The 14,247-nt window shown below is 59.1% G+C and overlaps 2 protein-coding genes across 5 annotated transcripts in view; one reads left to right on the top strand and one right to left on the bottom strand.

Annotated features, from left to right (window-relative positions):
- MACROD1 (mono-ADP ribosylhydrolase 1) overlaps positions 1-8,671 on the top strand; it is a 211,393-nt gene extending 202,722 nt beyond the window's left edge. For 2 of the 4 annotated variants that reach the window (XM_072638942.1, XM_072638941.1), the window contains exons 5-11: positions 6,525-6,641; positions 7,534-7,655; positions 7,734-7,764; positions 7,851-7,924; positions 8,057-8,138; positions 8,300-8,332; positions 8,536-8,671. In XM_072638942.1, the coding sequence (XP_072495043.1) occupies positions 6,525-6,641; positions 7,534-7,655; positions 7,734-7,764; positions 7,851-7,924; positions 8,057-8,138; positions 8,300-8,304 (431 nt within the window). In that variant the 3' untranslated portion in view covers positions 8,305-8,332; positions 8,536-8,671. The remainder of the gene's footprint in view (positions 1-6,524; positions 6,642-7,533; positions 7,656-7,733; positions 7,765-7,850; positions 7,925-8,056; positions 8,139-8,299; positions 8,333-8,535) is intronic. The other 2 variants (XM_072638940.1, XM_072638943.1) reach the window with 1 other exon arrangement.
- A 242-nt stretch (positions 8,672-8,913) lies between these two features.
- OTUB1 (OTU deubiquitinase, ubiquitin aldehyde binding 1) lies at positions 8,914-13,866 on the bottom strand. Its single transcript, XM_072638946.1, has 7 exons — positions 13,689-13,866; positions 12,756-12,817; positions 12,136-12,234; positions 11,490-11,608; positions 11,005-11,089; positions 10,717-10,911; positions 8,914-10,271 (listed from the first exon to the last, which is right to left on the bottom strand). The coding sequence occupies exons 1-7, from the start codon at positions 13,744-13,746 to the stop codon at positions 10,074-10,076; spliced, it is 816 nt and encodes a 271-aa protein (XP_072495047.1). The 5' UTR covers positions 13,747-13,866; the 3' UTR covers positions 8,914-10,073.
- Positions 13,867-14,247: the final 381 nt, after the last annotated feature.

Raw genomic sequence — 14,247 nt, 5'->3', positions numbered from 1 at the left:
GGCTTTTTCCCCCTCGGAAGCCTGTGTCCTGGAGGACAGGGCCAGAAAGAAAGGCCCAAAGGCCCCTACGACCCTACTGAGGGGCAGGGGAGCGGGAGGGATGCCCCTGGGAGTATTTGAGATACTCCAGGTAGAGGGAGAAGTGGAGAGGACAGATCACATACCCACAAAGTGAGGTCGGCCCAGCCTAGGGGGGCCAGGCCCCCCAAGCAGGAGCCCTGCCCAGCCCCACTCAGGCCAATACCAAGACATTTCCTTCAATAATTAATTAGCCCCTGTTTGCTTGTTTGCTTAACATGAAAAACGCTATCCCACTGAGGGTTTTTTTTTTATTGCTGAATAAATTTAAATATTTAATCTTCCCTTCATGAATATTACAGTGGTCTAAATATCCACCATCAACCCCTTAAAGTGCTGCTATTAAACTGCTCCCAGAGGAGCTCCTGATGGTTCTTGGAGGCTGGGGGTGGCCCCTCCCTGAGAGATCCTTGGCTGGGGAGGGAGGCCAGTGGGTCAGGGAGGGGGCAGCGTTCCGGTAGCCCTTTTCACAGAAGGTGTCTCGAGGGAGCTGTTCTAGAAGTTATCAGCCCATTTTAGGGAGAAGTCAGTTGAGGCCCAGAGAAGGAAGAGGCCAAGGGAGTCGCCCATGGTCACACAGCTCTAAGGTGTCCGAGGCAAGATTTGAACACAGGTCCTTTGGGCCCTTCTTCTTCCCCATTTGCCTTCCTAATGACTGACGACTTTTGGGAACCAATACTGTGACTTCAGGCCCTGCCTCTTCTACTGCCTTGATTCTCTCTGACCCTCAGGACTGGGTTGGATGGAGCCTAAAGTTCCTTCCATCTCTAAAATCTGCTTCTAGGACCCATCACCTCCTGCCTCGTGGAGGAGGGCAGGAGTTTTTCATCTTGTTGCCCTGACATCGAACCCAAGGCCCTGCAGGTTTGGCAGATTTGGCCTAAGGAGACATAGGTTTACATTCTGGGATTTGGTTTCCCCATCTATAAAATGAGGGGGTTAGCCTCTGTGATCTCCGAGGTCCCTCCCAGATCCTGCCAGCATCCCCTCACCTCCACCATGCCTCAGGGTCCCCCATCTCTTCTCCTCTGTCAGGGACACTCACCAGGGAGGCTAAGAATCCTCATGGAGAGAAACCATGGACAGAAGTCAGGAGAGGCCCAGGTTCAAATCCTTCCTCTCATGCTAGCTGGGTGATTTTGTGCAGGTTGCTGAAAGGTGCTGAGACCTTGGCTTCCTCCTCTGTTCAATGGGCAGGACAGCATCTGCTTTTTGCACCAATTCCCCCAGACACCCCATTTTCTCTAGTAGAATGAACTGTAGCTACCAGTTAGCCCAAAGCTGCCTTATCTTCCCCCAGTCCTGTCGAGGGGATCGCAGCCTTAGGGCCAGGTCTTACTGGCATTTGCAGGGCTGACCTGTGGAAGGTAGAGCCAGGAGCCCCAAGGGGAGTGACAAAGAGGCCCACTGAGGCTGGAAGTCAGGAAAGACTTCTGTCCCAAAGTGGAGCAGGATGCTCCATCAGGTAGTGAGCTCCCCATCACTCCAGGTCTGCAAGGAGCCAGATGACCCTTTCTTGGGGAGGTAGTTGTAGGGGAAATTCTTGCTTAAGCCCTGGGAACCCAGGGCCCCCTGCCTCATCTGCTCCTGTGTAGCTACTCACAGACCGCTGGCACAGTGCATATTCCCAGGCCCCTGATTGTAAGCAGCCTCAGAGATCAGCAAGCGGATTGCAAGTCAATATACCTCTTCTTGAACATGGCCAGTGATGGGGAGCTCACTACTTCTAAGTCCCAGCCCCAGGATACCCTGTAAGGGTGGTGTGCAGGCATGACCAAAGCAAGAGCAGGGTGAGGCAGAGGACACAGGGCTGGACTGACCCCTGGTCAGCCCCAAAAGCCCTATCTCGCAGCCGTCTCGCCATCCTCCCAACCACAGCAGGAAACATTAAGTCTGTTAAATACACATTATCTCTGTGCTCCTTCCTCTTCCGCTGGGTAGGGTGGAGCCCAGCCAAGAGCTGCAGCCGGCCTGGGGGCAGTGCCAGGGCCAAGGCCCCAGGGGCTCCCTGCTGGGAGAGCTGCAGAGAACCGTGAGCCCCACCCCGGAGGAGTTGTGGGGATAGAGCATCTGCCTCACCTGCCTCCCACACCTGGGGCCACTAAGACCCAAGCAGCCCCTCCCCCTTGCCTGCTGGGTCTTAGTCTTCCAGTCCACAAAGTGGGCTGAACCAGATGCCATCTCAGCCCCCAGGGATGGAGGTCTACAGAGGCCTTTGCTGTAAATAAGGTGGGGACAGGACATGGGGGGCCTTGAAGGTCAGTCCTCTCATGGCCTGGCCTGGGTCCAGAGTGCTGGACAGGCCAGAGGAGGTCAGGCACCCTCAATCCAGCCATGTTCAAGCCTTCCCAGATGCAGAGCACCAGTTTCTGTGGTGACAGGCTGCTGGCTGTGCCAGCTGGAAGCCTGAGGCCCACCTGGCCCCAGGACCTCAGAGGCCTCCTCTTCCAGGCAGCCCCTCTCTCAGTATTGCCCAACCCTGACAGGCCCCGCACCCACCTCGCTGATGCCCCTCCTCTGGCCTGGGGGCCAGAACAGCCATCAGGACAGCAATTGCCCTTGTTTGTGCTCCCACATCTGGTGAGGTCGCATCATTGCGCCTATTTCATACGGGGCAGACTGAGACTCAGGAAGGGGAAGTGACTTGTCCAAGGTCACTCAGCAAGCACTGGAGCTGGGGTTTTCCCAGGATCCTGCAGACAGACTGCTCCCCCAAACAGGTTTCTCCCCATAGACATAGAGAACAGAGCCTGGCACGTCCAGGAAAGCGGCCTCGAGCCCAGGGCAGACCCCCAGGCATCCAGCTCCCAAGTGTACTGTGAGCTGAGAGCTCCCTAGCAGGGGGTGGGCCCCCTCAGGTCCATCCAGAGACTGCTGCCTAGCCCCTGGGCTGCCAGCCGCCTGGTCCCCTCTCCCAGTTGCTGCCTGTGCAAGGCCAGAAAGGCCCCTCCAAGGGAAGAAAGAAAACAGCAGGAGGGAGGAGGGAGGCAGGCAGAGAGGATGGCCGTGCTGCTGCCCCTGATGGAGGGTGTGGGGGTCTGGGACCCTCAAGCAGGACTGCAGGCTCTCTCTCTCCCCAGGCTCTGGCCAGAACTCTTGGGCTGGCCCTGGCACAGTGCCCCCAGTGCCATCAGCCTCCCAGAAACCCCTGGAGGCTAAGAGGGGGAATGTGTTCTCTGCTTGCATTTCTCCTTCCCAGTCTGGTGGGCTGGGGGAGAGCCCCCCATCAGAGCCTGGAAGCCCTGGGTTCAGGTGCTGCCCATGATCCACACTGGTAACCTCTGGGCCTTAGCAGGTGGCCCTCTGGCTCTGGGAGCCCTTGCTGCCCAGACTCAGCATTGGTAAATCAGGACTCCTAGGCAGGAGGTGTTGTTTTTCAGGGCTCAGGGTCCCGGGGGTCCCCCCTCCGCATCTTCCTGGGGCCCAGGCTGCCTGTTGGATAAACAAGCAGAAGAGCCCAGCTCCAATTAAAGAAAGCCCAGCTAACGAGGCTGATCCTCATTTGGCAGCTTAATGAGCTCCTGGCTTCCAGGAGGCAGAGGCCAGGCTCCTGTGGGATTCCTCATGGGGCAGGGGGCAAACTGATAGTGCATCAGGGGGAGAGATGGAGAGGGGAAACCGAGTCAAAGGCTCAGATCTTGGCTTCTGAATACTCCAGCTCAGACACTCCAGGCTCGAAGGGCCCTAAGATCCAGATCGTGAAAGGCCTTGAATGCTAGACCAACTCCCCAGCACCAGCCCCCCTTGGCCAGGTGGGGTAGGGCAGGGAGGGGAGCCTGGCATGGGGATGACCCACTCCACCCCCGTCGCTCTCCAGGGCTCCCACCCTTTTCTCCCTGCTGCCCCCCATCCTCCTGCATGCCTCAGTTTCTCTCTCTGGAAAAAGACCGTATCTCATTTTTTCCCACATCCCTTTCTTCTCTTAGGGCTCGTTAGCCAGTGGATAGATCAATCAGGAAACGTTTACAAGACTAATGAATCAATCACTGTTGTTGTGATGAAAGGTTTGCAAAGTGCTTCACATCTTATTTGATCCTGAGGGGTACGTGCTGTTATTACCCCCAGTTTTACAGATGGAGAAACTGAGGCAGTGGTTCAGCGACTTGCCTGGTCACACAGCTTGTCTGGGCGTCTGAACCTGGCTTTATCTGCGGCGCCACCTAGTGCTCAGTCATCGTCTTACATGCTTTGTAGCCCCACTGGGGTCCTGGGCCCGGAGCTCTGTGGAAGCCTCATCTCATCATCTCTGGCTTCCCAGAGCCAGAGTCCAGAGTTCATATCCTTCCTTGGGGTTGAGTCCATGAGCGTTTATTTTAAGCACTTAACCTATGCCAGGCTATGCGTTTTACAAATGCCCTGGCCCCTCGCAACGCCTGTGGCCTCCCACAAAGCCTTTCCGCTGAGACTGCTTCTTTATCTGTAAAATAGGGGTAGAAGGGTGGTGGTGAGACAATGGGCAAACCCATGGAGATGCCGGTCCCCCCTCTCCTATGGTCTCTGCTTCTGCCTTCTTGTCTGTTTGGCCTCAGATTGTAAGTTCCTTGAAGGCAGCTCCTTGCACCCTGGAGTCAGAGGACCTGGGTTCCCATTCTGCCTCTGATTCTTGCTCAGGGCCCTTCCTGGGCCTCCACCTCCTCACACATACTGGTAAAGACCCCAGGAATAGACTTGGGGGCAGGGGGTAGGCTGAGAAGCCAGGCAGCCAGCCCGAACAGAGGAAGGCCACTGTGCTGCACCTACATTCCTGGCACCTTGCGCTGAGGAAAGAAGCTGTGTCTGAGGGTGAAATATTGTCTCTTGGATTGGCACATAGACCAAGAATGAGGGAATGATAGAGCAGCCGATCAATGGGGAATGGGCAGCCTCTTCTGCCCAGTGTTCTCAGCCCCCTGGCAGCCCTTTCGTGACCCAGGCTGGGGGAGAGGAATGGTCAAGGTCATGGTTGCCATGGACTGTAGGGCATCTTGAAGGTCATCCATCCCACCTTAGCCCCTTCTCTGTATAGAGGAAACTAAGGAAGGACCGAAGCCTACCCTCTTGGGAGAGGCAGTGGAATGTGGGTGCAGAAGGAAGCATACCTTGGACCATGGGCCCTTCTGGGGAGAACTGGGGGGGCGAGGCAAGGTCCAGAAGCAAGCACCAGCTCGAGAGCCAAAGGATCACCTCTGACTTCCCCTTCCCTGACTCAGTTTCCTCATCTGTAAAAGGAAGAGGCTGGACTGACGAGGAAGGAGAAAAGATGCCGGGCGTGGCAAATGGCTTGCCCTAGCTCAGACAGGTCCTATGAAAGCCAGAACCGGGACCCGAACCCAGGTCCTCACTCTTGATCCACTGTATTCAACTGGAGGGCAGTCTGGCCTAGCCACAGACACCTCCCTTTCGGGCTCCCCAGTCTCTGAGCCTCAGTTTCCTTCTCTGTCAAATGAGGGTAAGAGCTGATCATTCCCTTCCTCGTGTAAGCCTGAGGGGCAGGAGAAAATGGGGCTGTTTTTAGTGTTCTTAGTAGTAATAATGTTCCTGTCCATCATGGGGGGGGGAAGGCCTGGCCCTGTCTGTGGCATCTGATACTTGGGTGATCTTGTTCAGGTCTCTTCCCTTCTCTGGGCCTCAGTTTCCCCATCTGTAAAAGAAAGGGGGTGGGTTTGATGCTCTTGGCAGCTCCTTTTACTGTCCAGGAGTAGAGACGAGCCAGGACTGTGAGAAGGGGAGCCGGCCGGGGTGGGGACAGGGGATGGTCCCCTCCACACACAGATCCCCTTTTCTCCCCTCCTCCCTGTCGCCCTGGGAAAGCTGCCAAAGTTTTAATATCCAGACAGATGAGAAAGGGGCAGGGAAGGGGGCAGCCTGAGACTGGGCGTGGGGGTCCCATGAGGGAGAGGGAGGGAGGCTGCCCCACTGGTTACATGTCTGTCAGGGAGACGGATGGGAGGGAGGAGGCCAGACAGGGGCTCCCCCAACCCCCTGCTAGGGACTCACTGGCCTTGGCGCAGAGCCACTGACTCAGAGATAGCATGGCCAAGCCAGGAGAAAACCTTAGAACAGAAAGAATTGAGCTGAGGGAACCTTCAAACCTAGAACATGGAAGGTCATGGCTAGGTGGGGGGTGGGGGGTGGGGTGCAACGGGGGGGAGCTTCGAACAATATAACTGACCATCAGGGCTGGGAGGGCCCTTAGAACATAGAACCTGGAACATCAAAGCTAGAAGAGACCTTTGAGAGACTATTTAGTGGACATTTTACAGAAAGGAAAACAGGCCCAGAGAAACGGTGACTTTGGCAGTCAGTGGCAGAGTGTAGCCCAGATCCCCATTTCCCCAGGACCATCACGGCTGGCTCCCTTCCCATGCACACTGACATGGTCCTACAGAGTTTTATGGACAAAGGGCCCAGCCAGGTGTGGGGGAGAGGGCTGGAGCTCAGGGGTCCCTGATGTGCTTCCCCCACAGTGGATGGCTGTATCCACCGAGCCGCAGGTCACCTGCTGACCGAGGAGTGCCGCACTCTGCACAGCTGTGAGACTGGCAAAGCCAAGATTACTGGGGGCTACCGCCTGCCAGCCAAGTGTATGTCTACCTGTCCCTGCAGCCTGAGGGTGGGTGGGAGGGAAGATGACCCTCATCCTCAGCCCTAGACCAGAGAAGGCTTGGGAGCCTGGGGGGAGGGGGCAAAGCCCAGGGACACACCCCTGGACCAGGTCTTGGGACTGCCAGCCACCTGTTCTACCTGTCCCCATGGCAAAAGTAACGGTCACAACCAAAAAAAAAAAACTTCTGGGCATGGCACATGCCTGCCAAGCATCTCCTGTGGCATCACATCCAGTCTTGGATCTGGGGGGTCACAGCCACTCAGGCCTTCTGCCTCCTCATGGGTGATTGTACCCTGAGCCCACCAGCCTGGATGGATGTCAGGGTTGCCTCTGACAGGCCCCTTGCTGGGCACTGCCCCCAACCTCCAGACCCTGTCAGGACCTCATGCCACAAGCCCTAGGTGAGATGGGGAAGGCTTCCTGGTTTTTCTGAGCAGAGGTGAGAGACAGACACAGAGAAAATCTGTCTGGATTGGGTGCTGTGCCCGCATTCCTCTACCATGCCTCATGTGGTCTGTGCCCACATGGATGGGAGGGTTGCATGCCTCCCATCAGCCAGGTGATGGGCTAGGTGCTTCATTCCCCATGTTAATTGTGCCAGGTCAGCTGGTGAGTTTTCCTGGGCTCCCCTTGGGCACAGGGAAGGCAGTGCCAGGCAGGGATGGGGGTCTGAGGATGCAGATATCAGAAAGGACGTGACCGGGCCACGGTCAACCCAGTAGTGCATGTGTATGAATGCCAATGGCCCAAATGTCCCTGGTGTCGTGTCCTGGGCCACTCTGGGAATAGGCAGGGGTGCCAGGCTAGGGCAGAGGTAACAGACAGCAGGGCTCCACCCTGAGGGAAGCCTTGGCTCTTGTTCCCCACAGATGTCATCCATACAGTGGGGCCCATTGCTCAGGGAGACCCCAGCCCCAGCCAGGTCCAGGAGCTGCGCAACTGCTACCTGAACAGCCTGCAGCTGGCCCTTGAGAACCGCCTTCGATCAGTGGTGAGGGTCCCGGGCCCAGGCTGTGTATTTGGGGGGCAGGGGCAGGAGTCCCAGCTAACAGCTGTGTTTGTCTCCCAGGCCTTCCCTTGCATCTCCACTGGGGTCTTTGGTGAGTATGGCTGTGGCCAGAGGAAGGGTGGGCAGGGTGGGGGGTGGGGGAGATGCTGATGCTCCAGCTGTTCTGGACTCCCATAGGTTATCCCAATGAGGCTGCAGCAGAGGTGGTCCTGGGCACCCTCAGAGAATGGCTGGAGGAGCACAAGGACAAGGTAGGGGGTTCAGGGGGAGCTCCTCCACCCTGGCTCCACCTCATCCCCTGCAAACCTTTGACATTCGAGACTGGCCAGAAAGGGAGGGGGGAGGGGGTCCTCCTGAGCACCCAGACCCTTCCCTGATCTCAGGTGGATCGCCTGCTCATCTGTGTATTCCTGGAAAAGGACGAGGAGATATACCGCACGCGGCTGCCTCACTTCTTCCCTGTGGGTAGGTGTCTGCCCCCAAACTACCCAGTACCCTTAGGGTGCATCCCTCCTGAATGGTCCTCTGGAGCCTGCGGGAGGGGGCACAATTGGGGGAGGACCCTCCACCAAGGGGAGGGCCCCGGGGGGCTAATCCTCGTGCCTGGTCTTCACTCTGCCTTCCAGCCTGATGCTGCCCCTTCCCACTCCCCAAGACTGGTAAGAAAGGTCCCAGTGTGCTGCCCAGGGCACTAACCCTCCTCCTCCTCCCAGGCCCCAGCTAACCCTGCCCCTTTCCCCAACAGAGGCAGACAGGGCTGCTAGCTCAACCTCCCCCTCCCAGGTCAGGGCTGGGGCCTGCAGGGGAACAAGGGTGGGGAGGCACAAGGGGGCCTCGGCTGACATTTTGGCTCTCTCTCCAGATCCTCCCCTGGGGCTGCACTCCCAGCTCTGAGAATGAGACTGTTCACCCTAACCCAGGACCCCCCTTTCCCATGAGGCTCCCAAAGGAACGAGGGTCTCATAACACTATTCAATAAAGCCTTCTGCTCAGTACTAGTCCCAGAGCTTGCTGAATGGCACACAGGAAGGCTCAAGGCCGTGGAAGTGGGGGGAAGGTCAGGAACTTGGGGGGTCCTGAGCTTATTCACGTACTCGGGGGGGCATCCCTCCTGCCCCCATCCACAGGACCAAAGAGAGGAGCCTCTGGCCAAGGGCTGACTAGGCACCCGCTTGACCGATCTGCCCCTCCGCTGGCCCTCCCCCCAAGGGAGGCAGCAGGAAAGGGGGGCCGCTGCCTGTTTGCCAACAATTAGTTCACATTTATTGAGGCGCGATACAGTTGCACAGAACACACAGCCACACTCCCTGCCCTTGGGGGGCTCACAGCCTAAGAGGAGACAGACAAATCATTAATTCTTTGGGGGAGGGGGTGGTTTTCTGTGGCTCGGATGGCGCTTTGGGGGCTGGGGAGAGGGACACCCACCCACTCTTCCCCTTGCTGGAAGAAATGGAGAACTCAGAAGAGAGCAGAGAAACACTGGTAGAGACCCAGCGAGCCAAAGCAGGGGGAAGGGAGGTGAGGGAAGGCAAGAGCGTGGGGAGCTGGGGGGCAGCTTGGGCCATCGGGACCAGGCAGCCTCTTGGAGGTGAGATGTCCACCCAGGGTGATGGTGAAGCCCCAGGAGAAGCTGCTGCAGTCTGTGGGGCCCAGGGAGGGCCACCCTGCTACCCCAGCAGCCAGGGCAGAGAGGAAGGGGTTGCACCATGCTGCTACAGAATGGCAGTGCCCTCTGCTGGGGGCAGAGCTAAGAATAAGCCAACCTTCTAAGAAGCAAGACCAAGGCAGGCACCGGGACAGGAGCAGCAGCAGAAGGGGGAGCAGAGGCAGCAGGGGGCCTGGCCCTCCATCTGCAGGGCCAAGCATCTGGCGGGGACTGAGCCTGGGCACAGCCTGGGTCAGCACCAGGGCGGGCAGACCACCATGTGGAAGCACAGTTAGTTAGGGTTAGAGACCCCACAGACCCGGGGGAAGGGGCTGTGGCATCGAGAGATCCGTCACCTCCCAGCTTGATGGTCCTTGGAAGAAGCACCCCCCGCCCTAACAGACCATCTCCTCCTGGGTTTGGCTGCTGGGGGATGGACTCCCCCCAACCCCCAAGGCTTGGCTAGACCTGGACCAAGGGCCCTATGAGCAAGAAAGGGGCCCCGGGCCCAGGCAGCCAGACCCAGGGCACGCGCACGCAGCAGCAATACACGGGCGCGCACATGTGGCCTCACCACCAGCATCCCCTTTAATAAAACACGCAAGGTCATGGGTGACAGGGAGAGAAAAGGGAGTGAAATATTACCATTTACAACCACAAAAAACCTCTGTACATGTCTAACGCCTGTTAGCAGGGGAGGGAAGGGCAGGACTGGCCCCAGCACTGGCGGGCGGTGGCCCGGGGCGCTGTCCCACCTATTTGTAAAGGATGTCGTAGTGTCCGGGTCTGTACAGTAGATACACCTTGGGCTCCGAGCCCTCCGGGAAGACGTGGGGGTTGGTGGTGCCGCCCTCACCGCGGTCCATGTACTCCACCTGGATGGAGACATTGAGGGCCTGCGCCAGGGCGATGATGTGGATGTGGTCACTCTCCTTGCACATGGGCTCCACCTCCTGGAGGGGCAAGAAGGGAAAAAGGTGACTGGGGCAAAACCAACACTGACGCAGCCAGGCCGCTGCCCCTCCACTCTTGCCCAGGCACACTCACTTCTTGGGAAACTGAGGGGGAGAGAGGGGAGCCTGAGCTACTCTTGGGCCCATCCTCATATGTCCACTGACTTGGAGTGGTTCAGGCCAAATAACACACTACCTGCCCCTTCCCTGGACCTGCCTGGTTAGGAAGCAGAAAATAAAGTGTTTGGGTACAATGCCTCATGAATAGGTGAGCTGTGATTGGCACCACTGGATGGAGTACTAACATCCAGGAGATCAGAGGACCAAAATCAGGTAAGAAAAATGACAAGGTAAAAGTCAGTGTGATGAAGAGCAAGCTGAGAGCTGAGGGGGTAGCAGGGAGAGCATCATGAAGGAGGAAGGCCAGGGGGAAGGGGCTGCACACCTGCTGACAAAACTCCTTAACGGTCCGGCCCCCCTCAATGAAGTGTTCAAAGAACTTGCTCTCTCGCTGCAGGTAGCCTGAGGTGAGCAGTCGTAGGTAGACCACCAGGTAGTCTGAGGTGCTCTGGTCATTAAAGGAAGCCAGCAGTTCAGCCACAGAGGTCTGCTTCTCCACTTGCTCTATCAGGTCCATGAACTGTCCAGAGGGAGGGAGAGGGCAGCTGTCAGTTACCCCGCCTGGCCCCGAGGCCTCCCCATCTGAGTTCACCAGTGTGAGGGTCCAGCTCACCGTGTTGTGGAAATCCTCAATTGTGAACTCGGTGAAGCCCTGAGACACCAGGTCCTCTTTGCTCTTGGCAGAGATGGCTTTGAACCTGCCGGAAAGAAGGCAAAGCCACTGAAAGGAGGAAGGGGAAAGAGGCGGCCAATGGGAGCCACCAATGAGACAGAGATGGCACGGGCTGCCCAGAAGGGTTGGGGGCTCCTCAAAGGGCAGATGGAAAGACGACTAGGATCTGAGGTGAAGACACCCCAGCTGGGACCCCTAAGTTTGACATCTCTGACTATGGCGCCCCAGACTAGTTGTAATTGAAGCCTGTTTCTTTAACTGCAAAGTGAGGAGGCTGTTTGTACTGCCTACTTGCCAGTGCTGTTGTCAAGGAAGTGCTCTGTAAGACTAAGACAGGACAGGATGGGACAGCCATGCTCACTGCGGAGGGCTCGGCCTGCAACGGGCTTCAGGAAAGGGGACCCTGCAGATGCCCTGGGGCATACCTCTGCAGTTCCTTGCTGTCTTCCAGAAGGGCCTCCAGGTGGGAGAACCCGAAGGCTCGGTAGAAGCAGTTGCCATCCGGCCTGGTCTTTCGGATGTAGGAGTATTTTTTGTGTAGGTCCTGTGGAGATAATGGAGAAGGCACTGAAGGCCAAGGTGAAGATGGGCAGCTTTCCCTTCTGTACACTGGCATGGCCTGCGGAGAACTTCGAGATGGGCGGGACAGAGAAGGATCAGTGGAGAAACGGGATGTTCTTTTAGCAAGGAATGGTGTTGGAGAAATGGAGGCAGAAACTGTTCTCACTAACAGCACTTGAATGTGGGGCTCCCTAACCACTCTGGCCTCGTGAGAAGAAAGGCCATGGCTACCCCCAATGATGTACCTGGGACAAGGTGGGCCAAGTCCCCAGAGGGCTGGGCTGAAAGGAGACTTCTGCACACACCAGGTGATAGCAGAAGTCAATTCCTGGCCTATAAAGTGATTCAATAACCAATTCTTCTCTAATTCCTACTAAGTACCTGTAGAACCCAACACTAAATACTACAAAGGGCCTTTCCCCGTCCACTTTCAGAAGCCCCGGCTCTCAGGTGGAATCAGAAGGTTCCCTCATCCCCCTACTGCGGGGAGGGGGGTCTAGGAGCCCCGACCTTGATCTTCTGTTGATAGATATTGTCATCTTCCGCATACTCCTTGTAAAGCACAGAGAGCTCCAGGCGCTCGGAGACCAGTGGATTCTGAACAGCAATCTGCAAGGAGGAGGGAAGGAAGGGACAGGAGCAGCAACTTGACAGGTCCAGGAAAATATCTGCGTCCACCCCAATCCCCAACTAGGAGCACAGGAGCCTGTGGACGCCTGGCAGGACCTTGGTCTGCTTTCAGAAAAGCCCTGGTTCTCCTGTATCCCTCGGCCAGTCTCAGAAGGCAGGGCCAGAGGAGCTGCTCCCCAAACCAAAGGCTGGACAAGTGATCCGGGGACCAAGGAGCCAAGCCCCAAAGAACAACAAGGGGGGCCTCGGGTTCAGAAATGCTTCCTTGTCATCCTCCAAGCCTGGGATTCTCCTGGAAAGATCAGTCCCTAGGCCCGCGCAGATCAGCAGCTGGCCAGCTCTCAAAGACGTGCTGGGGGGATCGCCCACACAACTCCAGACCCCCCAACTCCCAGGACAACGACCGGGGCAAGCGGCCGCCTCGCTAAGGCCCCGTCCTTCCCCGGGGGAGACCAGGCCAAGCCGGCCCTCGGGGCTCCCCGGGCCCCTCCTCCCCTCACCTCTTGCTGAATTCGGTCCTGCTGGGCCATGATGGCTTCATCGTAGGCCAAACAGTTAACTCCTGGGGGAAGGAAAGAGCAGATGGGAGGCCCGCCGGCCGCTGCTCTGCGCAGGCACCTGGGTCAGGCCCAGAAGCGGGTCTGGGCCCATCCCGGGCTCGAGGCCCAGCCCCGCCGCTGACTCGTCATCTCCGCCCCTCCGGGGGCAAGGGCCGCTCCAGGTGACGGCGGGGCTGGGCCTCAGGGAGCGCCCCCCACACAGGCCGGGGGAGGCGGTGCCCCAGAGCCCGAGCCGGCCGGACCCACCCAGAGGGATGGAGGGTGCGGGGGGCCGCGGGCGGCACCCCTGCGGAGAAGGGGAGCCGTGAGGTCATGGGATGGGGGAGGGGCCGGATGAAAGCGAGGGGTCGGGGAGATGAGGCGCGGGGGGAGGAAATCCAAGATTCTCTGAGCGTCCGCCTTGGGGGTGTGAGGGGGAGGGCCCAGGGGGCGGGGCGTGGAGAAGGAGGCCCCGCCCCCTGGCCCAGCGTCCCCGCCCTACGGGAGCCGGAGGGAGGCGCGCGCGGGCGTGGGCGCAGGTGCGCGCGAGGGGCGGTCGCGAGGCCGCGGCAGCCTCGGTCTGGCACTGGGCGCGCCCCCCTCCCCCTCGGCCGCGCCGTGCGCAGGCGCGCTCGCCCCTCAGGCGCGCTCACGTGCCTGCGCCCCGCTGCCGCCCCTCCCCCTCCGCCCCCGCCCGCGAGGCCGGGGGTGGGGGTGGGGGGGGTCTCAGGCGGCGGCTGCTTCCCCTGTACGTGGGGGGGAAGCGATGGAGCCCGCGCGCCTCGGCTCCGCTCTAGGGCCCCCGGCCGCAGCCCCCTCCGTAATGGCCGGGCCGCGCATCGCCCGCCCTCCCCGGGGGCTCCCGGCCCCCACCTCCGCCCCCGCGGCCGCTACCTTCCGAGTCGCTTCCCAGCGGCTCCGGCTTCTGCTGCTGAGGTTCCTCCGCCGCCATCTTTAAACAGCGCCGCACCCACGACCACTTCCGGGTTATTAGCGCCTCTCCTCCCGGAAGTGAACGTCCGCCCGCCTGCCCCGGACTCCGAGCTCCATAGCAACGCCCATAGCAACCAGAAGCCCCGCCCCACCCCGCCCTCCCTTGTGGGCCGCCCAGTCAGCGGGAAGCTAGGGATGAGGCGTCGGGAGATGGAGCCCAGAAGCTGCAGCGGGAAGGGACCCTGGACGTCCTCCAGCCCAGCACCGTGGGCTTGCGGATGAGGGAACTGAGGTCCGGAGGCCCGCCATTGTGGAGATGGGAGCACCGAGGCAGAGGGACGCCTGCAGCTCACCCAGGCCCTCCCCCTCGGACCCCTTGGTGCCTGCGGGAAGGAACCCTGCGGCCCAGGAGTCGCCAGCTAGCCCAGCTGCCGCAGAGAGTGCCCAGGGCCAGGGGCCAGAAGGGTCCGAGGCGCATGCACCCAGCACAAGAGGCGCCACGCAGAGTAGGCGCTTAAGT

Source organism: Notamacropus eugenii, chromosome 2 (genome assembly GCF_028372415.1).
Source record: "Notamacropus eugenii isolate mMacEug1 chromosome 2, mMacEug1.pri_v2, whole genome shotgun sequence".
In the NCBI taxonomy this organism is placed as follows: Eukaryota; Metazoa; Chordata; class Mammalia; order Diprotodontia; family Macropodidae; genus Notamacropus; species Notamacropus eugenii.
The sequence above is the reverse complement of the archived record's forward strand: the minus strand, read 5'-3'. Positions and strand labels throughout refer to the sequence as shown.